The sequence below is a fragment of the Ylistrum balloti genome, unplaced genomic scaffold, assembly GCF_031769215.1.
Source record: "Ylistrum balloti isolate Yb309-2 unplaced genomic scaffold, AGI_CSIRO_Ybal_v1 Utg370492, whole genome shotgun sequence".
NCBI classification, from domain to species: Eukaryota; Metazoa; Mollusca; class Bivalvia; order Pectinida; family Pectinidae; genus Ylistrum; species Ylistrum balloti.
The window spans coordinates 45467-70634 of NW_026782320.1; the positions used below are offsets into that span (position 1 = coordinate 45467).

Consider the following 25168-nt stretch of genomic DNA (forward strand, 5'->3'; position numbering starts at 1 on the left):
AATGTATTTATTTTGGAGCACTCAATTTTTTGTGCATTGACAAAATGCAACCGATAACCTCAAATATAAAGTACTGCTTTAGAAGGACACTGAAATAGGGATTAGTGCAATCGATCTTAGCCCTATGCTATTTGAGCGAAATGCACTAAAACAAATTCACTGAGAGAAAAATTTCATGTATTGTAAATGCCATAAATGTATAAAAATATGTTTGGTATTTAACAAATATAATGTTCTGTATACGACATGGGCTAAGTGTATGTCATGTTTATAACAATATTACCATTGCCAGTTTCCTGTTTTAGTAATTGTGTAAAACAACCACTACTATACAAGAAAGTTTGCAATAACGGTCATCTTTTTCTTCATCATAGATTGAAGTGAGCTAGAATCTGAACTCATGCAAAAGCATTTACGGTATTTGTAAGCACACACAAAGAATGATATGATCAGTCTAGAGACCTCACTTGAGAACAATTACGGAACAAATTGTATCAACAATCGAGCCTCTATTGACAGCATGCAATAACCATACATACTTGAAGTACTTTTTTGTACATTTTCTGAAGATCCTCTTACATCACTGATAAATGTCTTTCCTTAAAAAAAATGAAAGAACAGTTTGTATCTGGTTCTTTTCACAGGTCAAAAATTTGATTTTAAGGAATTGAAACTTGAACATCTGGATTCAAGAATATATATATATACATGTATAATGTACTTCATACATACACTTTTATTTCATGGATTGTTTTTGTTTTTGTTTGTTTTTTTGCAACCATATGCTGATTTACCACAGAATCATCTCAATATCATCCTCTCAAAGACAAGCCTACTGAAGCATTACATGTCCCAAACCTACCTAGAAAGCTTGGTGGTGTCTGGTATATATGTTTTAAAAAAATATCTAGGAGAAATTCTAAAAATAGTAACAATGGCCTTGACATAGACCTAACATTTTTGAAACTTGTCTGAGATATAGTGGTCTTCAGTTATAGTGTAATGTTTTATAAAAACCCCAAAGGAATAAAGCTATTAAGAGTGTGCATGCCGACAAAGATTTCTGAACATAGTAATGGTGACCTTTACATGACATTCCTCCAACTTCAACTTGTCCGAGATATAACAGTCCTTTAATGTTGAGGGAATTTTCATCAAAATCACAACTTGAAGAATGAGGCCGCTTATTCTCTAAAAATTGTAATGGTGACCTTGACCTTGGCCCAACATCCCTGCAACTCGACCTTGTGCAAGATGTTATGCTAATTCCTAGTTATTGTATCGAGGTTTTATCAGTTCCCATTTGGTATGAAGCCACTATAGATATAGTACCAACAAAGATTTTCTAAAAAAATACAAATAGTAATATGGTGACTTTGATCTTGACTTGACAGTCCTGAAGCTCAGACTCCCCCAAGATACTTTAATCCTTTGCAAGTACCAGATATTAGATTAAAATATATGTAAGCAGACAACAATTTGTGACGAGAGATTATATACATACTGGTCTTTTTCCTTTTGTGTTTTTTTTCCAAAGGCTTAGCTTCATCTTTGATGGATTCCTTTACTGAATGAAACAGAGCACCAGAATCTGCAATATAAGCTGATGTTCAAATGTTGTAATATACTAAAAACTATTTTATAACTAAATTGATAAGTTAATAAATAAATAATATTCATGACTCATTACCATTTCTCTTAATTAAAATTATCTTTGATGCCTTCTGTGACATCAGAATAATTCAACAATATATAAATACACTAAAAATTTACTTCGATTTATTTAAATTGTTTTAAAATGGTTACAGTTAATTTAACGACTTAATGTCTGTTACATCATCATGATTAGTACTGAACTGGCATTAGGAAATTAAAACACTGAGAATCAACCAAGAACTTTAACCTTATTCAATCAGCTTAAATAAATACATCATCTAAATGAGTTCTACTTAAACACCTTTTTGTAAAAGAGAGCATATGTAAGTAACTTCCATTTTTCATATTTGAGATCTTTGTCATTCTCAAGAAAGTTTGGAGTGTTGTGTTGACACTAACTAGACACTGAATGATAAATTTCAGTCACTTAATCTACATAAAGTTGTCTCATTGAGGATTTTCTAAAATGTCAATAACTCACCATCATATACTGTCTGATATTTGTCTGAAAATGGACAAAATAAAAAATCAACCAACAACTAATACCTGCTGGCTAAGTACCAGATTTCATTCCTGCTGTTAAACTGTCTAAATACTGTTATATTATCACTGAAATCTAAATTTCAAAGACTGTCAAGTAACAAAACAAATCACCCTATTGCTCAATGAATTCAACCTGGCCTGTAAAACACCAACCTATGTAATACATGCCAAATAGTGACTTTTATGGAATTTTAATATGATTGATCTGAATTGCAACAAGAGACCCAAAGGTGTTAATGGTCATTTGGAAACATTGACACTGTACATTTTTTTTTAGAAACTGTCTAATTGAAACAAGAAGGCCAATCGGCCTAAAGATTTTGCAGGTTAAGTCCTGTTGTGGAACTTTACAACCAACTTCAAACTGCACTATGACATGAAATACTCCATGGATGATTATCATCCCAGCATGCATCATGCCAGATTTCATCATTTTTCATCCTGGTGAATTTGAAGTAGTTCAAGGTCATTCATATGAAAAAATTTAACTTCGTTTAATATATAGCCCTTCGTCCAGAAATACAGGCCTAATATTAATACTCTAACCTTTCAGTTCTTGAGAAGAAGTTGTTTGAAGGGGAAAAGATTCTGTTTGGTGCATAAAGAATGGCACACAATGACAGCTGATGCATATCATCTTAAACTTTATGGTTAGATGACCTAAAAAGAAATTTATTTAGACTACTAGTCTCAGTTATGGTAACAAATCATCAGTGCATATCTTCTTGCAAATGAAAGTACAGGTATTGCCTGAAATCAGTGTTCATTATACTAACGTTTGGTAGTACGTCTTCTCTTGGCCCTAGTTGGTAACTGTTTCAAAGACTCTTTGTTGTTGGGAAATTTTCTCTTTTTAGTAAAGATCTTGGCTGGTGCAGGCTGCTCCAAAAGCAAAGTTCCACTAGCTGGACATTTCTGTCTCAGTTGATCAGCTATTGCTGACAGCTGCTCCCTCACTTCCTCCATCACCTCCATAGAATCTGCGATGTAGGAAAGGTTACGGATATACTGCAGCAGCTCCCTGACCCGCTTGGCAGACTCCCCTAGTGAAGGCCCATGAGGATGCTTCTGGTCTTTGACTTCTATGTCCTCTCTAGCCTGGCATGGAGCTGGTGTGGTATTTCCTTGGGATTCCTGAGGGGTATCTTGGAACTCTGTCAGGTTTACACAATCCTCATCAATGATGAAATGAGGGTTGTTTATGTAGAATTCTGGCAAGGAGTTCCAAGTAATATCACCTGCAAAATGGCACATCAAAGCACAGAAATGTTTGCAAGGAAGATGTGTTTTCATAAATTCCCTGCACTCACAAGATGGCATAATGGATTCTCCACCCAAACTGACTCTGTAGACACGTGACTGATGGCTAGCTGACTGCACTAGAAACTCTGTATCTGTCACCGAGGTGATCATGCTGGCAGTGATGTCTGCACACTTTTGTGTGGCATCCCTGATGTGCTGTACAAAGTACCTGGGTCGGTGGTGGAGCTCTTTTGGAATGGAGACAGATGGCTCCCTCCAACCAGCTGACATGGTAACATTGCTCTGAAGATATCTGGAAAAGGTAAAATATTTACAGGTAAATTAATTGAAACCGTAGCAATGGTAGGAGCTAAGATTGCGGAATGTAAAATGCATGCTGGTATTGATGATATTGAGAGAAAAGTTTATCCTAATTATATCCTAATTCTTTTATGTGTAATATACACTGCAAAATGTTCAATATTATATCATAAAATAAACAGGAGTGACATGTCTATGAAATTCTATACCATATGTCATTAATCTCACTTGTCTTTGGTGTGGAGCATCATTAGGTTAACAGACTTACCATGTCAGCGCATCGTATTTACATACTTGTCTGAGTAATTCAACCAAAACGTCATTACCCGCCGGTAATTTGGCTTAAGAAATAGTAAGCAGAATATGCTTGTACTTCAATGAATCATTTCATTAATTGCTTTTGTTACCTTATTTTATTAAGCAATAGGTATTATTGGTTAATCTCTAGTTAAAAAATCCTACAAGTTTACAAACAGAATGATTGGCAGTAACAGTTAAATAACAAGGCAAGCACACTGTAACAAACAATCTTCAATTCATGTAACAGCAGTAATAACATCAAATAGGACATTTCTGATTATTAGTGCATAACACATGATTTTGGTCATATTTGACATTGGATGGTGGATTAATACATATACAACACCAAACACAAATAACAAGTAAATTCTCAATCTGCAGGTTTCCTTTAGGGGGTTCATTTTAAGAGTTATATTCAACACTGATTTTTTTTATATTCACTTGCTTTCCTTCCTTTGGATTATTATAACAAAAACCCATAACCATTTCAGCTTAAAAAGAATTACTAGTCTGAGAGAAACTGTACTTAAAGTGTTGAATGGAAGTAAAAAGAGTGATATTATACAGATGTTTGGTGAGTTGATGGGGTAGATAAATGGTGATCAGAAATACTGTTAAAATGAATTATTCAGTAGAGTGCCGCATATTCAAACTATACGAGATGCATGTCAGTGGATTTTGGTTTGGTTCTTTGGCAATACACATACACTCACAACCATGCCGTATGTTTAAGGGATGAATGAGGTTCACAGCTTTGACACCTAAGAAATTGGGATATGCAGCACTCTATTGCAGAACTGAAATATAAAGTGATGAGTGAGGAAATGGGAAAATGTGAATAGAGATGAATCACACCAGACACCAAGCAAAGCTGACACCAAGGCACACAGTTTTTACAAAATACTAGTATTACTTACCAAAACATTGAAAAATACTGAAATTTCAAACATTTATATCGGTATGTGAAGAAAGCATTAAATATTCCTTATTATATTATACTAATTCAAAAACTAATTAAGCAGATAGCAAAGTGACTTCATTCAAAAGAGCTACACAAATCAAACAGTACTTGTTTTTTTTTTAATCTGCTTATCATGTTTTCATTTATTTTTTTTCTCGCTCCAAGAATCCCTGAAAAGCTTTGAATTAAATGTAAAATATATGCCATGTTTTATTTATGAAGAGACATACATGCAGTGCTGCCAACCTAGAGTCATGTAGTATCTAATTATTGCCCTTCAGGGGTGACAAGGTATTTTAAAGGGTTTACTGCATAGTTATCACATTTGTATGCATTTGTATAATGTTCCATGTTATGTTTGAACACTGTTATTACAAAAGCTTAAGTCCAAAAAATTATCTTAATTCTTTCAAATTCTTTCTGAAAGTCTGAAAATATGGGTAATTATTTTTTTAACAAGTTACACAGGTCAACACTATGGCCAGTATCTGGTTGACAACACATATCAAAACCACATCGTGTCGTGTCGAATTGAATCAGAGCCCGAATTGAATCATAACACACAAAACTGGTCTCGTTCAATGGCCGCCTGTTTTAATAATAATGCCCGGATGTTTCACAAGAACGATAACTCCACACATAAGACAATCAGAGTTATTTCCCATTACTCTACATCTAAACACTACATCTTCTCCCCTCTTAAGACTGTCACTATTACAATGAATATTATTGCCTTTCAAAAATCTTCAAAGTTCTATTTGATATGATCAGACAACTTGTATCAATTTAAATTTAAACTCAAAATTTCCAAATTAACACAGTTCATGGAGAATACTAAATTTTCACTGTATTCAAGTCCATGTAACACACTAACTGTTAAAATTTAAAACTCAGTTCCTGTAAAACATTCCTTACTTAGGACTTGAAAATTAAACTACACTTGAATCACAATGTCACTGTAATCCAACTATGCAAAACTTCACTTTCACACAAAGTTATGTCATTTCAAAATCATCAAACCGCTTAGGCTTAGTTTTCTCGCGCACTGGTCTTGATCGCGGGATCTCCACCTGATGTGACAAGTTTGATTCCATTCCATCATTAGTAGACCTATGCATGACATCGTCATCGGCTTTGTCCTGCTTCGATACATTGTTGTCAGACATGGTCAAACTTTCACTTTCAGAAGTAGCAGTTGTAGATTTGCTCTCTACCAGAGACTCTGGACTCTGAACGTACTTTTTTACATGTGTACTGTTACGCTTATACTCAACTCCCTCAGGAGAAACAAGAGTACACTGATTTCCAACTTTCCTTTGGAGTTTAAACGGAGTTGGGTTGAATGGAGAACTTAGCTTATTGTTCCTCGACTGTTTAACTAACACCTGATCTCCTTCAACTAGATCTGATTCTTTTGCACCACGTTTTTCATCAATGTAAAGTTTGTTTTTGACTTTTGCAAACCAGTCTCTATCACGAACTCCTTCTTCGATGGTTTCATTCCGATGAACATCAAGTTGAGGTACTTTATTCCTCAATTTACACCCAAACATTAACTCTGCTGGAGAAACACCTGTTACAGCATGGGGCGTGCCCCTGTATGCCAAAAGATAAGTTCTCAAATCTTTCTTCCAGTCACGTGATTCAGCATGAGCAATACGTATTCGTTTCATGATAGATCTGTTCTGTCGTTCCACCTCTCCATTTGCTGCTGGGTGGAGCGGAGTAACACGTCTGTGATGAATTCCATTATCACATAGAAATTCCTCGAACAAGGCCGACACAAACTGAGGACCGTTATCTGATGTAATCGATACCGGAAGTCCATAACGTGCAAACATGTTCTCAAGTGCATCAATCATCCTTTCACTAGATATATCCTTTGTAATGTCCACTTCATAATATCTGCTGTAATAGTCTATTACAACAAACACGTAGTGTCCTGACGGTAAAGGTCCTAGCAGGTCTATCGAGAGATCCTGCCATGGTCCTGATGGCATAGGGGTCGGCGATATGGGCTCGGGCCGTGGCAATGAACTTACCACTTGACAGCCATGACATGACTTGACATAAGCCTCTACGTCCTTATCTAAAGTTGGCCACCACACTTTAGTTCGTAGCTGTTGCTTTGTAGCGACAATACCAAGGTGTCCCTGGTGAGCTAATTTAATACATTCTGTTCGTAACACTGCTGGAATAACTAATCGTGTTCCACGTAACAGCAGGTACCCTATCTGGGACAGTTCATCTTTTACCGCATAATACTTTACACATTCCTTTTCCCACTGGTCTGCAGATAAAGCCTTTCTCACCAGTGTTAGCTCGGGATCAGACTTGGATTTTTCCTCCACCTCACGAGTTGTCATTGCTTTTGGGGTGCTTCTCTCTGCCACAGCTCTGACATAATGCTCTGTTTCTGTTTGTAGATCTGTTACACCACTGTGTTTCCTTTTCACAAGTCGCGACAATGCGTCAGCAATGTTCTGTTTACCAGGTTGATACCTAATACGAAAATTGTAGGGCATCAGTCTCATAACCCACCGTTCAATACGCGCGTTAGGTTTGGATTTTGGACCATACAGTATTTCCAATGGTTTGTGGTCTGTCACCAGCTCAAAATCAATGCCATACAGGTATATGTGGAACTTTCCACATGCCCAAACCACTGCTAAGGCCTCCTTTTCTGTGGTTGAGTACCTTCTTTCAACATCAGTCAGTGTACGACTAGCATAGCTGATAACTTTGGTCTCGCCTTCAGATTCCTGAACGAGTACAGCCCCTAAACCTACATCACTCGCGTCAGTCACAAGTTGTGTTTTTGTTGCGTCTAATCGGAAATGTCCCAATGTATCTGCGTTCACAAGGCTTTCCTTTAATGCTCGAAAACAATCCTCCTGTTCCTGTCCCCACAAAAACTTTACACTGGACTTGGTAAGTCGTCTCAAGGGTTCAGACAATGTAGCCAAGTTTGGAATATAGCGAGCACTAAAGTTGACAATGCCTAAAAAGCTTCTCACCTCAGATGCACTTTGTGGCCTCTGAGCCTCAATAATGGCCTTTGAACGATCGGATGTCGGCGCGATTCCATTTTTTGACAATACATGACCCATAAATGTGATCTTGTCCATTCCCCACTCGCATTTCTCCTTGTTCAGAGTTAAGTTCTTTTCCTGCAGTCTACACAATGCTTTCTCTAGCCTTTGATCATGTTCATGTTTATCCCTGCCATGAACCACAATATCATCGGATATATTCTGAACCCCTTCACAATCATGAAATGTCTGTGATATGATTTGTTGATACTTCTCTGGTGCTGAACTGATACCAAACATCAGCCGCTTATACCTGTATAATCCTTGATGCGTCACAAATGTAGTTATCTCCCTTGATGAATCTTCTAATTCTATCTGGTGATATCCATACTTCATATCTAATTTGCTGAACACTGTACTCCCATTCATATTGTACAGTATCTCGTCCACAGTGGGTATTGGGTGTCTCTCACGGACTATAGCTTGATTAGCCTGTCTCATATCCACACATATCCTGATATCGCCATTAGGTTTTGGGACAACTATTACCGGGCTAACCCACGGCGTTGGGTCATTCACCTTCTCGATAATGTCCTGATCCTCAAGTTCATCAAGTTTAGCACCGACTTTCTCTCGTAGACTGTAAGGAATCCTATACATAGGTTGTGCCACCGGTTTTACAGATGGATCAATATGAAGCTTCAATTTGAAGTCATTCAGCTTCCCAATTCCTCCAAAACATGACTTGTACTTATCCAATATATCATCATGGACTGAGTAGATTTTCAGCACTCCGAGATCTACTGCCGTAGCCCTCCCTAATAAAGCCGAACCTGTGCCATCAAGTACATAAAAGGCAGCCTCAATTTCATCATCACTTCCGTCAACAGACACCGTAGTAATAAATTTGCCAAGTAACGATAAAGGTTTATCTGCTCCATATGAACACAGCCGTTTGTCAGTTTTCTCTGAACGACACACAATCTTTCTTTTCTTTAAGTCCTCCCATGTAGGCTTGTCAATGATATTGACTGTCGCTCCACTATCCACAACCATATCAACTTTGTGACCACCAACCATGAACGAAAGTCTGTCTGCATCTGTGTGTTGTACACTAAATGCATACTCTGCCTCTGACTCTACACAGTTCACTTTACCTTTGACCTTTGACAATGTTGACCTCTCTGCCTTTAGGCAACGTGGTTCCTTTGTTTTACAGCATGCACGAAAATGCCCCATCTTACCACACTTATTGCACTTTTTGTTTTTCGCTGGACAGCCTGAATCTTTCGCGAAATGACCTTCACGTCCACATCGAAAACATAAAGCCTTTGTGCTACTACTTGTTGACCGTTTTGTGTCCTTTTGTTTCACAAAGTTTATCTGATTGACTGAGCTTAGAGGAGACTCCATTTTCTTAGCCTGGACATCTGCCATTTCCATTGTAGCCGCGATTGTGCGTAATTGATCAAGTGTCAATTCCTTCCCCTTTTCCAGACATTTGGTTCTAAGTTTATGAGATTTACATTTTTCTATTATTTGATCCCTTATTTGTTCCTCAATGTTCCCAAATTCACAAAGAACTGCTTGTCTTCTGAGTCTGGTGATGAATTGTTCGATAGACTCGTCTTCCTGACACATTGACCGAAATACATACCGTTCGTATGGCACGTTTATTTTTGTTTCAAAATGTTTACTCAGTGTGGCTACCGCTACAGCATACTCATCACCTCCCTCCGCCTCTGTTAGCGTGAAATAGATGTCTTGAACTGGTACACCTGCACAGTGTAGTAATAACGCTTTCAACTGTTTCTTGTCTGTTACACCCTTGCCAGTGGCAAATAAATCGAAACTACGAAGCCATCGCTTCCATTCCTGCTGTAAATGACCTGGGTCACCATGTGCGTTGAACGGCTCAATACCATTCAGGTCGATCGAAGACATTTTCACAAATGACAGTTCGTATTTCTTACATACACCAGTTCTTGATACATTTACTAACGTATTCGCAATATCCTCGTCACCAGATTGTCGTGTCGAATTGAATCAGAGCCCGAATTGAATCATAACACACAAAACTGGTCTCGTTCAATGGCCGCCTGTTTTAATAATACTGCCCGGATGTTTCACAAGAACGATAACTCCACACATAAGACAATCAGAGTTATTTCCCATTACTCTACATCTAAACACTACACATCGTGACTTACTTTCGATATGAATCCACGAAAAAATCGTCTACAAGGAGGGTCATCAGACTGGACACAGTCTTCATGGGTAGTGATGCAAGGTATTCATACTTAAACACCTTGTTCTGTGCTTCAACACCATTGTTGGTGTTTACAACCAGAGTGAGACCATCTCCTCTATAGGCCCACACCCACATCTTTAAAACAGAGGAAATTAGAATAAACTAAAAATATTTCAAAACTGGCATGTATCTACTCATGTTGAGGATTATTAATCAAAGATCAGCTAAAAATCATGTGATCTGTGGAATTTGTCATGATAATCAAGAAATGTCTCAAGCAGAAGGCTTCTACTTGGATGTATGAAAGTATGGAAAGACAGGTAAATCAAAAACAGCATCTGGAGTTACTGTTATCGCTATAATTCACAGTCTTAGGCTTCTTATGATATACAGTAATCATAATAGTCAAACTCTTTTCGGAGCAGATCAAGTTACAAACTCCTTAACTTGTCCTTCCGTACCAAATACTCGTGGCAACTTCATTTCGCGTTTTCAAAGTCTAATTGGGCCAATTTAATTTTGTGACCGTCCAAGTTAAAATCACTCAAGCGTATTGGCTTCGGTAAATACCTGTCATATTGAAACTATTTCACAGCAATTAATTTTTGCAAATTTTCATTCAACGGGAAATTAGCGAAAATAAATCGCACACGAAAATGTTTGTTTACAGTATATCATTGGTCTACACTGCCTAGCTACAGAGGTAATGAATAGTATAAGTATCCCTTATTTACTACAATGTATACAAAATTATATTGCTGTGCTTCGATCTTTTATTAATTAATATTACCTTGTGTTTATCATTGGCTAGCCATTGCCCATTGATATATTGACGAAGCTTTGGCTGACTCTTCCATATTTCACTGTCATGAAGGTTCTTCAAATTCTTGTTGAAATCAGCTTCAGTAAATGACTCTGCCACTGACTAAAACATAAAATTTTCTCTCAAATCAACATTTGTTAATAAACCCTAAGCTCTGTCCTAAATTAGATATGTGTACATGATATTTACATGTTGAATTAATTGCTGATCTATTCAGGCATAAACTTACATTTAATAACTCTGAAGTTTGATCTTGACTTGTCACATCATGCTTTGAGGCAACCAACCATCTGTGCCAGGCTTGTTTTCTATGAAAGTCGCATATGAAGATGTTTGAACCTGTTAACATATTAAAGATAATAATGTTACATTTCAGCTTTAAATTTATTTCTGTTATTTAAGACTACATGCAACAGGATCTTCCTGCAGCTTCTTTATTATTCCAGTTGCCACTTACAATGTCTATGAAAGCAATCTAAGTCTTACAGGACATGTTTTTTTGTTAAGAAAAAAACAACTCTTTTTTATTATATTCCTGCCTGACATACAGGCACAATATGGAAAAAGTTAGGTCACATGAATGTTCACACCTAAGATAAACATAAAACTGACCTGGGAAAACATTCTGAATGGCATTTGCTTCTACCTCAGAGGAATCTATCATGAAACCTTTACAGGTCCAGTTTGGATTGTTATCCTTGATGACTTGTAAAGCTTCTGCTACTGAGATGGAGTCTTCTCTTTCTGTGATGAAAGCACCAACAACACAGAAGCCATCATTTGTCTGAACACACAGAAAAAACAATGGCAATGCATACTTTGTGGTTCTGTATGTGGCATCCAGATACACAAGCTCCTTTCCATACCGTGAAAGCAATCTTCTCTGCCAGGAAGACTGGTAAATGACTAGGAAAGACTGATCTTCATTTACAACAAAGCAGCCACCATCCTCTTCAAAGTCATCTTCAATGACAGGACGCTTCACAAATGATGACTTTCGGAAAGTCCACATGTCATCTGGACGCTCCTCTTGCCACACACGTATTTTCTCTTCCAGGTCTTCCTGGTCAATCAGGCTGTGCAATGTTTTGCGCCTCTGCCGATATATAATTTTTCTGAGGTCATCTTTGCTTGGATAAAATCGCCGATTTGTGACTCTGGGCAACTCTCGGTCTTTGAAGAGATCTTTTATGTAGATCTTAAGGTGTCGATGCATTTCTTTTGGATTATAGACCCCTTCATCTACAAGCTTACAAATTTTCTTCAGAACTCTTTCATCAATTGGGGATTTTAAATCAGCAGCCTACAAGAGGACAAAGTACATCACATGACATAACAATAACTATACTAGCAAACTACCAAAGTCAGGAAGGGCCCCGCTGGCTGCTTTTGTCTCACATAATCAAAAATCGTTATAAAATGTACTAACGGAAAGGTTTTGTCACAAGGAACAGTGATATCAAGTATGAAAGCCAGATAGAACCAGCGAATGATGTGAGAGAGTGTATATCTGGTAGTACCTGTTGTAATATTGAAATGACAACAGATAGAACCGGACAATGATGTAAGATAGTGTAGATCTGGTGGTATCTGTTGTAATATTGAAATGACAACAGATAGAACCAGACAATGATGTGAGAGTGTAGATCTGGTGGTATCTCTTGTAATATTGAAATGACAACAGATAGAACCAGACAATGATGTGAGAGAGTGAAGATCTGGTTGTATCTGTTGTAATATTGAAATGACAACAGATAGAACCAGACAATGATGTGAGAGAGTGTAGATCTGGTGGTATCTGTTGTAATATTAAAATGACAACAGATAGAACCAGACAATGATGTGAGAGAGTGTAGATCTGGTGGTATCTGTTGTAATATTGAAATGACAACAGATAGAACCAGACAATGATGTGTGAGAGTGAAGATATGGTGGTATCTGTTGTAATATTGAAATGACAACAGATAGAACCAGATAAAGGTGTGAGAGAGTGTAGATATGGTGGTATCTGTTGTAATATTGAAATGACAACAGATAGAACCAGACAAAGGTGTGTGAGAGTGTAGATATGGTGGTATCTGTTGTAATATTGAAATGACAACAGATAGAACCAGACAATGATGTGAGAGAGTGTAGATCTGGTGGTATCTGTTGTAATATTGAAATGACAACAGATAGAACCAGACAATGATGTGAGAGAGTGTAGATCTGGTGGTATCTGTTGTAATATTAAAATGACAACAGATAGAACCAGACAATGATGTGAGATATTGTAGATCTGGTGGTATCTGTTGTAATATTAAAATGACAACAGATAGAACCAGACAATGATGTGAGAGAGTGAAGATCTGGTTGTATCTGTTGTAATATTGAAATGACAACAGATAGAACCAGACAATGATGTGAGAGAGTGTAGATCTGGTGGTATCTGTTGTAATATTAAAATGACAACAGATAGAACCAGACAATGATGTGAGAGATTGTAGATCTGGTGGTATCTGTTGTAATATTAAAATGACAACAGATAGAACCAGACAATGATGTGAGAGAGTGTAGATCTGGTTGTATCTGTTGTAATATTAAAATGACAACAGATAGAACCAGACAATGATGTGTGAGAGTGAAGATCTGGTTGTATCTGTTGTAATATTAAAATGACAACAGATAGAACCAGACAATGATGTGAGAGTGAAGATCTGGTGGTATCTCTTGTAATATTGAAATGACAACAGATAGAACCAGACAATGATGTGTGAGAGTGAAGATCTGGTGGTATCTATTGTAATATTAAAATGACAACAGATAGAACCAGACAATGATGTGAGAGGGTGTGTAGATATGGTTGTATCTGTTGTAATATTAAAATGACAACAGATAGAACCAGACAATGATGTGAGAGAGTGTAGATCTGGTGGTATCTGTTGTAATATTGAAATGACAACAGATAGAACCAGACAATTATGTGAGAGAATGTAGATCTGGTTGTATCTGTTGTAATATTGAAATGACAACAGATAGAACCAGACAATGATGGGAGAGAGTACAGTAGATCTGTTTTAATATTTAGATGATAACTTATAGAATATTTTTTGTTTAATCATTGATATATTGCATTTTATATAGAAATGTACATATGATTGAATTATCCAAAGAGAATATTCTATTTCTTTTGTAATTGCATTTTCAAAAATGATTAATATAAATTACAAGTATGATTGTTAGCTTTTTACAAGAATATATAACACATATATATGGCCTATACTTGATACTTACCATTCCCAGGATGTGATTTTTGTGTTCCTTTGGGAGATCTATATATATGACTTTGCGTTGTTCAACCTGCTCATAGCAGGATGAATGAAGGTCATTTCTCAGTTTTGTTGACATACCTTCACGCCAGTACCTTGTATCCTGTGGAACCTAGCAAAATTGAATGGATCAAAATGTATACTCAACATCAAAAAGTAGATATTATTCAATGACATTATCTATTTTTGACAAAATGACTGGGGATCATGTCAGTGCTACAAATATGTATTGGTATTACTAGATATTAGTATGTAAGATGTATTAGGTTAGACAGAAATATTGGAATTTAGGAAAAATGTTGGCAATGTAAAAAAAATCACAAATGAATTGCATTGATACCCGGTAATTGAAATATGTATCCTTACCACATTTTTTTTTAAATTAAAGTTTTGATGGTGATTAATTTTTGATTTTCTTCACTTTTACTGACAACTACCAGAACTGTTAAAGACAATTTGATACCTTGTACTGGTCGAAATGAATGACTTCCCTCATTACTATAGCCGCAGGACATCCTTTTTTTTGTACCTGTCAGCCTCTTCCTGCTTGACAGCAAGCTATAGCCATGTTCTCCCACCTGGCTTTGATTGGTGTCCTAAAAAAGTATGTCATCAATGAGGTTATACTCTGACCCTTAAATAAGTCTAACCTCCACATGATTGTTCTTACATTACTTTATTTAATTGTTTGTTAAAAAATGTATAATATAAACTAATCCAACATAATGAAATTGATATTGATTTGCTTGTAATAGAAAATGTCTTACTTTTGTTTTTTTGGTCCTGTGCTGACGGCCTTGATGACATTCCATCAGTTTTAGGCCCACTATCATAAAAGGTGCACCATTTGATGGAATGTCACACTGGTGGGCAACCTTTCCTTCATTTTTGAATCGAACAAAATGGTCTTCAACTCCATTAAGTTCTGCAGACAGTAAATATACATTACAAAATACATATATATACACCAAACTGTTACTTCACTATTGTTTAACTGCATGATTTAACTTCCTTAAGCAGAAGTTCTCTGATGAGTTGGTACAAATACATATTAGTAGATAAATATTGTACTTACTAAATGTGTATGTGAAACTTCCCCTTGATCAAGACAACAAATTTTATATATGTATTAAAAGATATCTTTAAACGCTACCTCACATTAAAATTCTCATGGTGACTACAAACCTTAAATACACTTCATAACAGAAACTTCATGTATACAAACCCTGATCCTGTCAGAAAATTTGTTTGTTGATCGAATCACATAACAGTGCACATGTAGACTAAGGACTACGGTACCTAAAAGTACTGGGAATGTATTCCTGATGTTACATGTTTGTCTTGAAATGGTGTACACTTCTGTCCTCAGAATATCAGAAATTTATCACAGTCCTCAATATTCCTATCATTTCTACTTGAATGACTTACCAAGACTAAAATGTCCAAAATTCTTCGTACATCTTGTCACAGAGTACGTAGTGGATGTCTGGTAGCAGAATTCACGAATAATGTCATTGCAGTCCTCAGGATCAGAAACCTGGCCATGGTAGGGGTCAGTAACATGATCAGCATCAAAATACTGTACCCACGGCAATTGTTCCGACATTCTATTATGTTTTGAGAAAATTAACCCGCAGATATCCCAGAATAAATATAAAAGCTACTTGAAGCAGTAGAAACACAATATTTCTTAACTGTTTTTAGTTCATAAGTTATATATATTGAGGTATCTAGAACACACAATACAGTTATGATGCAATCAATACAAGATTCTTGTAATATTAGGACTAAAAGGATAATGGTCATTTACCAATAATATTCCATCACTATTAAGGATAGAAGGATATTAAATGACCACTAATCGGTAAAATTTATATAAAATTAGAGAAAAATAGATAATGATCACATGTCAGTCACATTCCTGTAGTATAATGGTTCGCCTCACGGGCCTCGCCTCACTTCTACTTATTGCAATACTCATTCACCTCAATTAAGTCCTCTCTAAATGTAACTTAAAGTCAGCCAATATATTATGCTGTACACAAAGAAAGAAATTATCCGTGTCGATGTTTAGTTAAAAAAACGAAGCTCTTGTAGAGTTAAATACCACGCCGGCTAGCTATACATGTATGTAGATACGATAACATACATATATTTATAAACCGAAAGTAAATCACTGCGCATGTAAGTTGATCAAACCGAAAGTACAACACTACGCATGTGCATTGATTACACTTCCTGTTCTGGTGCTATCTGTTGTAATTTTCCCCGTCCCGTTGCAAGGAGGTCTCTATAGGCCTTTCCGATAACTATGTTATCTCCCCCTGTTTTTCTTACTTTTGCCGCGAGGCGGCGCTAGAATTAGTTTACATGTTCTACTTCCGGGGGCTATGGCTTCAGTGACAACGAGTGATAAAAAAACGTAACGATGCCTCCCAAGACGAAGAAATATTGTTGTATATGTAGCAACTACAGAGGAAAAGAGGTTGATTCTAAGCGTATATCACTGCACAGATTTCCAGCAATCGAAAGAGTGAAAAAAGTTTGGTTGCAACGATGCAAACTTGTGATGAAAACATTTAAGTATACCAGGAATAGTTTGTTGTGTTCAGACCATTTTGCCGACAGGGAAGGACCTTCGCCTATCAACCCGATTCCATCATGTTTTGGAAGTAAATCATTCAGAACTTCGGTAAGCTTTTTCTTAAACATATAAAAAAATATAACGCCAAATTGTTTTCATGATTATGTTGCTCGGTCGCGATAACCCATTGTGTTTCATACAAGAAATTTTACGTAGCGCATTCATGTACATGTTATAACAATAAATAAAAACCTCATCGACACTCAAGACAACAGGTAACCCAAATTTACAGGTCATTATACAGAGATTAATTATTTTGTATCCTGCTATGTACACAATTTTATAAATAGCTGTAATAACGGGATATGATCTTAGGTGGTAAATATTCATGAATAGTGTTACCTCTAACAGCCAATTACTTACAAAACGTGACATCAAAGATGTTTTCATCGAATATAGACTAGCAGATACTACTACAGTATACAAGTAACCCTGACACCATTTGAAAATGAAATGTTATAATGAATATAATATGTATGAGAATATGTATAAAAAAGTATTAAGTGCAAGATGAAAAGTTTCAATATATCTGATTAGCACTGTGTATTTGTAAATCTTGGCATATGTAGATGTGTGATCTTAATTTAGAAAAAAAAATATGCTTTAGGTAATTTATTTATAGAATAAATATACAGTGTTTATATATTCAGTTCATGAAATTGGTGTGAATAGATTTGTAAATTAAAATTAATTCTGTATTTTTTTTTCTTACAGAAACTTGATGAAAACCAAAATGATATAGAAAATGAGGTTCCAGAGGTTCTTGAACAAGAAATTGAATGCAACATCAGTTTAAACAGTGATGATTCTTTGAGCAGTGCACAGGGGTTTGTTACATCAGAGTCGGTATTAGATACATCCCTGCGAATCCATGACTACTTGGGACATTCGGATGTGGAAAGTTACTCATCAATAAGAAATCAGTATGTTCAGACAATGCCATCGAATAGAACAATTGGAACTCAAACAGAAGGTGACTCATTCGTTCGTCGTTTTGTAGATGCTGACTGTCAGACCAATGATGAAACTGTTTGTGTTGATGCTAGTGCACAGGTATCCCTCCCCATACTGACATATGATGACATCAAATCAGATGGACAGAAACTTATGTTTTATACCGGCATTCCAGATGCAGACACGTTTGATGCTTTATTTGATGAGCTAAGAGATGATGCTGAAGAAAGAACATCTCGAAGTGTTAACGGCAATGGAACTGGTGGCCGTCCACGCATCTTACGTGCCATTGATGAGTTTTTTATGGTGCTAATGCGTTTAAGATTGGGTCTCTTGTTAGAGGACTTAGCATTTAGATTTTGCATTTCAACCAGCACATGTGGGGACATTTTCAACAGGTGGATTGACTTTTTAGACAGTCAGTTATCCTTTCTTGTCATGTGGCCTAGTAGAGAAGCTATAGATAGTAATATGCCTGAAATTTTTAAAGAAAAATTTCCAACAACAAGAGTGGTTATTGATGCAACAGAGATACAGACAGAAACACCTTCATCATTACAGTTAAAATCTCTTATGTACAGTGACTACAAATCCCACATGACCTGGAAATCTCTGGTAGGAATAAGCCCAGCTGGAGTTGTGACATATGTTTCAGATCTTTGGTGTGGAAGCATTAGTGACAAACAGATCACCATAGAAAGTGGTTTAGTTGAAATGTGTGAAGCAGGTGATGCAATAATGGCTGATAAGGGCTTTACTATTTCTGATTTGACTACACCAAGAGGAGTAAAGCTGATCATTCCACCCTTCAAGAGAAAGAAAACACAATTTTCAAAGAATGATGTTAAAAAAACAAAAGACATTGCTAATGCACGTATCCATGTGGAGCGGCAAATGGAGAGAATAAAGAATTTCCGAATTGTACAGGGTGTCATGCCAATCACTATGGCTAATCGTGCGTCAAAAGTTTGGCGACTTTGTGCAAGACTTACAAACTTACAACCTCCCTTGGTTCCAGAAAATAGATTTAAACGAAAGTAGATACCAATCAGTTATTTATGTTCTGTCTGACTGCCTCTTGTTGTTCCAACATTTTACTTGTTTAAATGTATATGATTGTTACATTGTGACATAATAAATTCTAAAACTTAAGATTCAATCACAACAGGCGAAGGAGCTATTGGTAGTTCTTGTAGTTTATTTGATGTGTCGAAATTTTTACATATCAATAAAATATATGGGCATAATAATGATTAAGAGAATGCAAACTTTGCTATGTAAATAATAAATTTGGTTTAATTTGAAAATTTGGAGTTGTGTTCTGTATCAGAAGCTGAATTATATTAACACATTTGAGTCATAAATAATTCTAAAATAACATTTCCAAGTTTTGAAGGTTGGTAATTCAAAATCTCTGTGCTGAGGAAATAAAATCTAAAAATAAATCAACATATACACACAATACAAAATATTTATTATGGAGTTGCTGGTACACAATAAAATATCAGTTCTAACAATCTACTGTTTATTTGAAGATAATTTGAATAATTATATTAAACATCATTTTGTAGTTCAATAACACAATTATATATTATAATTACTTAAGTTGAAATATGCTAATGAAAACATACTAATATTTAAGTGTCTGAACAAGAATTGAAAACTTGAGTGAATATTTCAATTCGATACATCTTGTGTGTATTATATATACACTTATTAGAGCAGCACTTGATAGAAATTATAGTACAAAACCCTCAATGTAATGTTTCATACAAAGTATATATGAGAAGTACTTTGATTGGCACAGTTATGGAAATAACTTAAGTCCTCTTGAAACACGTCCACTGAACAGTTCAGGAAGAAATGAGTCCACATAAAATGTGCTCAATTTACTCAGCATGTCAACCCACAGTTCCTGGTCAAACCATACCCTCTGAATTGATGCTGTCCCTCTTAATGTCCATACTACAAAGTCACACCACTTTCTCCCTGTGATTGCCATCTGCCCCTGCACCTGGAAGTAATAATTGTGATTTGTTTTAAGTTTGACTTTTCCTTTATCATTGAGGTAACAGAAAAAATTTGAAACTTTTGCACATTCCTGGGGTGTTGACATTCTCCACTGCATTGATGCTGGACACTTGATTTCTAATAGTCCATGACCAACAGGTTTGCACTCTGAACATGTGCAGTAGACCAGTCCATCAGGGCTTGCTCCTAAGTGCGGGAATTTCTTATCCACTATCAAGCCACACTGTTTAACAGTAAGTCAAGGATGAGATTTTTTCATCTGACGGATATATGTCTTTCTGGCAGCAGCCTCATGTTTCTGACCATACTCCACAAACTTATTGGAAAAAGTCCGATAACCACATATGTCTTTTAAAAGAGCATCTGGCTCGCTCATATGTTTGCGCTTGATCACCTTGCCAAAATAAGATGAGGTTATTCTTTCCTTTCGGGCAGACTGCCAGCATTCACTCTTGGACTGTTCACGTGTCAAGTGTTCTATTGTAACAGATTCGCTTTCACTTATTTTGAGTTTTTCAAAATATGACACAAAACGTGATTTACAATGATCACTTTTCAAATCTGTGTGATTGGAGAATTGGAACTTAATGTTGTGAAGAAGAGGTAATGGCATTGTAATCTCTTTGACTGTGCCTGTGTCTTTCACAAAATTAGTCAACCAACCTGCCTTGGATTTGTTACTGATAAGTTTATCACGGAAACGTTCCACATTTACTGTTGACTTCTGTATATCAAACACTTTGATGCATTTATTTGCTGGTGCTTCGCGGTCAAATGTGTGTTTTCTAAACAATACATTCTCTGCTTTCTTTGGGCTTAATTTCCTTTTTCTTGGATTATTCCATTTGCACTTCTGCGATGTTGGGGCAAGTTTCCCATTAATTTTCTTCTCCGTAACATCAGCAATGGCATAAAGTAGGGCAGCTATATGATTGCAGGCCTCCCCTTCACTGAAAGAAATTAAAATATGCATGTACTGATTGATTTAAATTAAAGATTACTTTTCTTCAGTTTTTTTTTAATATATTATATTTGAAATTTGAAAGCTTATTGAATTTCAAAACTATTTAGTTGTCAATCATAATGACTATATTTAACTTATTTTACATAAACATTTATATTTACACTTATGTTTATATCATTATTAATTTACTTAAATAATAATATTTATGTTCAGAAACACTTATAATCATCCCACAGGGGATTGTTATGTCTGAAATACAAATGCACTACTGATATGTCCCAATATACATAGACAAGTCAGATTTGCATTAATTCAAACCCCTTTGCATTTATAAAGAGAAACTGATATAATGACAAAAAAAGCCAGTAATAAATTTATATACAAGAAGTTCTTAGTAACCACTATGAAAAGTTCATTTTATATAATCATACAACATTTATACAATTACTGTTTTAATAAATAAAAGTAATTTTATACTAATTTACATAAATATGCTTACCCTGCAGTACAATTGCATTCTGCTGAATTAATACACCCAGACACTTTCGACATCATGACCCACACATCATAGTCAGGTGTGTTTTTCTTATTGGCTGATGGCAACGATGGCAAAACTTTGCATTTCACATAGCAATGACTAGAGTTCTCGTCAATCTCACAGATCTGAACGGAATGTACATGTCCATCTTCATAAAATACTCGAGATTTAAGTTGCTTTTTACAATTCATTTTCAAAACGATATAATTGTAAATATCTTTCTGATAAAAGTCTGGTACACTTGACAAATCATCACTCCAAAGTTTTAATCCAGTGGGGTGAACAAGAACTTCTCCCAGCGGCGTCGTAAGTTTATTTACTTTTCTTTCAAATAACTCGATGTCGTCTTCGGCCTTGGTCACATTGATATCAACTAATCCCAGTCGATTCGCACCTTTCACACGTTCTATCAGTTGTCTTTTGTTCCCCGAGACAGTTTGTCCACGATTACTCAGGTAGCCCTTTAATTCTACGATGGTAAACCTCTCCAGGCTATCGTTGTTTACACACGCTTCATTAATCCCTTTGTCCGCCATTATTGATTCTGGTGATAATAGCCCCCGGAAGTAGATAGTGTCGGCAGCGCGTCGTATAGTAAGGGGAGATAACCTAGTTATCGGAAAGGGCTATTTAATGGTATGTTTCTGTGAGGGACTTGATTATTGACAAGGTTAGCAACTCCACCGGTTGCTTTGTTGCCTACAGGACCAAAGCAATTAGACATTACACTGGAATTGTGTTCCTGAGACAGTCGAACAATATCATCAATATCGGAACGAAGACCTCTACAATTCCATTTTATTATTGTATCCATTATCATTAATAAAAATAGAGATAAGTGGGGGACCTTTGATAATTAGCTATACTATTTATTTAACTAAAGGTTGTTTGACAGCTTTAATTGAGATGTTGGAGGATCTGGAAGTAGCTACCTGATATTCCACATCTTCCAGAGAACCGAATTTGTTGAAAGTGTGAATTGGTATGAAATAGAACTCCTGTGTTTCCTGCTTATATCCTATTAAGCCACGCCCATTAATAGCATTTGTATACAGTATACACCATGTAGCCAGACTACACATTATGTAATTAAAATTACTCTGATGATGTAACGGCTTGTCTTTTGTAATGTGTCTGTCGACCAGCTGGTTAACAAACAAGGCACAATACTATTAAAATTCATCGTTAATCCATTAAAACCAAATTAACAAAATATCTATCCATCTAGAGATACTTTGGTGAAGATTGTTTCTTAATTGTAAATATTGTTTAGGAAATATTTGTATGTGGTATTCTCCCACACTTCACCCCAGTTTGTCATATCCATGAAGGACAAACATAATTTTGTTTCAGCAACTATCTTGTATTACACTAGATATCCTCCATGTGCTTGCAATAACGGACAAAATTGCAGAAAATCTAAGGGATATATGTATAAATAAATTAATTACAGCCTAATTAGCAATATTCCTATATACGGTTATAAGGGGACATGAATCTGCCCATTGTTATTATCTGTATTTCCTCCAAATATGAAGATTTACAAAGACAACTATATAAACATCAATACATTACATAAATTTACACACGTACACACCAACACGCACATACATATATATAAAGTTACAATATGTTTTGATGGTTAATTAGAAGTATTTCACTAAACTATTCCTTCAACACATTTTCAAGATATAGTGTTTTGGTACTTATATGTACCAGAAAAATCAGATCACTGATAATAGTTTTTCAACATTTGACATGCATATGAGATAGCGCCTAATCTGAATTGTTCCGTTTTCTCTGAAGATAAATCATACTTTAATAGACTGCCTAACAGAGCATTAGTTAATTCGAAATCCGATAAGTTATGTATATGGACACTGAATTGAATATCTGACATGTTAATAACATAGCACCATAATTCGTCTCTAATACCTGCATTTGCATCACAATGTAGAACAATATGAGTTACAGAATCATTGTAAAATTGTCCACAAACATGGCACAATTCCATATTGGTAGATCTGCGAGAGGTTCAACGCCATCTTAAAATACAATGTATAGATCTAGAGTACTGAGGATATTTTGCAGCAAGTTTCCACAAGCAATGTGAATCTAGCTTGTTATGAATCGACGCGAACCGGAAGAAGTCACTGTCATTTGACATTCTTTGTTTCAATTCATTTTCTTCAAATATATATACATACTTATTTACCAATGTTTTCCACTGTCGTTTACCAGGTAACGAGCCCGTTCTTATTAAATCTGAAAAAAATACCAACGACGCAAGAACATTCCTGACCGAACGGATCTGTCTCTCCCATACACCACCCATGTGGCTAGCGGAGGGTACATTCATCTTGAAGCCAATGTAATCGCAACCCTTGTCGGAGAGGTACCGCTGAAGCGCCTGATCATCAAATTCCTGAAGAGCTTCTTTGAGCTTGCGCTCAGCACCCACAAAATTTGTTCCTCTGTCCGATCTCAATTGTCTTACTGGACCACGAACAGAGAGAAATCTTCTTAGTGCATTAATGAACGAGCTGGTATCCAGAGAGTTTGCCGTTTCCGGATGGATGGCACGACTCGACATGCACGTAAATAGAACACCGTACCTCTTCAACACCTTTCGGCCTTCCTTAATGTAAAAGGGACCAAAGAGATCCATTCCACTAAACATCAATGGAGGTTCAGTCTGCAGTCTCTCTGCAGGCAAGTCAGCCATCTTCTGACCCTGAGAGCAGCCTCACAGCTTGCGACATGTTACGCATTTGTAGATACAACTCGACACAGCAGAGCTGCATCCGATAATCCAGAAGCCATTGGCTCTAATTTCATTTGTGGTCATACCACGTCCTTGGTGCCTCACAATCTGGTGAAAATGACGAATCACAAGCTCAGTGATATGAGCTTTCCTGGGGAGGATGACAGGATGCTTCATTTCAGTACTAAATTCAACCTGTCGAATACGTCCACCGACTCGCAGAATTCCTTTTTTCGTCGAGGAACGGATCCAAACCACACAGAGACGATGCACCTTTGAAACGACATTTCCGTTTCTGATCGCAGATATCTGAAGACATCTCAGAGGCACGAAGAAGCTCGATATCCTCCTCATACGATATTCAATCGGCTCACCACGGCTGTCTCCATTTTCCCACCACAAGAATCGGAGATAGTTTCTGTGTTCAACGTTTACCTTGAACTGGTGGAACATTTGTTCGATGTCGCACATAAACGCAATCGGCTCTTTATGGAAACGACACAGGACACCAATAAGAGTTTTGGTAAGATCTGGTCCCTGTAAAAGGTGAGAATTTAAGGATTCCCTCTTGAAGTTAGCACTGCAGTCAAAGACTACCCAAATTTTATTCGGTTTCTGGGGGTAATAAACACCATGATGAGGAATATACCATTCATGCCTGTCTTCCGCTTCTGGGACTCTTTCTGCAAAGCCCTTTCCTATTAGCTCTGCCATGAAAGAAGTATATTGCTCCTGGTATTTGTTGTTAGAATCCAAGCGTTTCTTCAGCTGTTGAAGTCGACTTAGTGCCGATGTCTTGTTGTTCGGAAGGCACGGCATGCCTTCTCTAAACGGTA

The 25168-nt window shown here is 36.4% G+C and overlaps 2 protein-coding genes across 2 annotated transcripts; one reads left to right on the forward strand and one right to left on the reverse strand.

Moving 5' to 3' along the window:
* The first annotated feature begins 16923 nt into the window (after positions 1-16923).
* On the forward strand, positions 16924-19977 carry LOC132555458 (uncharacterized). The gene is made up of 3 exons (XM_060219809.1): positions 16924-17129; positions 17796-18821; positions 19933-19977. The coding sequence occupies exons 1-3, from the start codon at positions 17007-17009 to the stop codon at positions 19975-19977; spliced, it is 1194 nt and encodes a 397-aa protein (XP_060075792.1). The 5' UTR covers positions 16924-17006.
* Positions 19978-20304: 327 nt separating this feature from the next.
* On the reverse strand, positions 20305-22104 carry LOC132555459 (uncharacterized). Its single transcript, XM_060219811.1, has 2 exons — positions 21530-22104; positions 20305-21016 (listed from the first exon to the last, which is right to left on the reverse strand). The coding sequence occupies exons 1-2, from the start codon at positions 22102-22104 to the stop codon at positions 20305-20307; spliced, it is 1287 nt and encodes a 428-aa protein (XP_060075794.1).
* Between the last annotated feature and the right edge of the window lie 3064 nt (positions 22105-25168).

Excerpts from the sequence above, each read along its gene's own strand:
- LOC132555458 (XM_060219809.1), top strand. The coding sequence starts at position 17,007 with ATGAAAACATTTAAGTATACCAGGAATAGTTTGTTGTGTTCAGACCAT. Across the intron at positions 17,130-17,795 it reads GTAAATCATTCAGAACTTCG|AAACTTGATGAAAACCAAAA; the intron begins GTAAGCTTTTTC and ends TTTTTCTTACAG. Across the intron at positions 18,822-19,932 it reads ATTTGACTACACCAAGAGGA|CATGTCAACCCACAGTTCCT; the intron begins GTAAAGCTGATC and ends CAATTTACTCAG.
- LOC132555459 (XM_060219811.1), bottom strand. The coding sequence starts at position 22,104 with ATGGCGGACAAAGGGATTAATGAAGCGTGTGTAAACAACGATAGCCTG. Across the intron at positions 21,017-21,529 it reads GAATGCAATTGTACTGCAGG|TGAAGGGGAGGCCTGCAATC; the intron begins GTAAGCATATTT and ends AATTTCTTTCAG.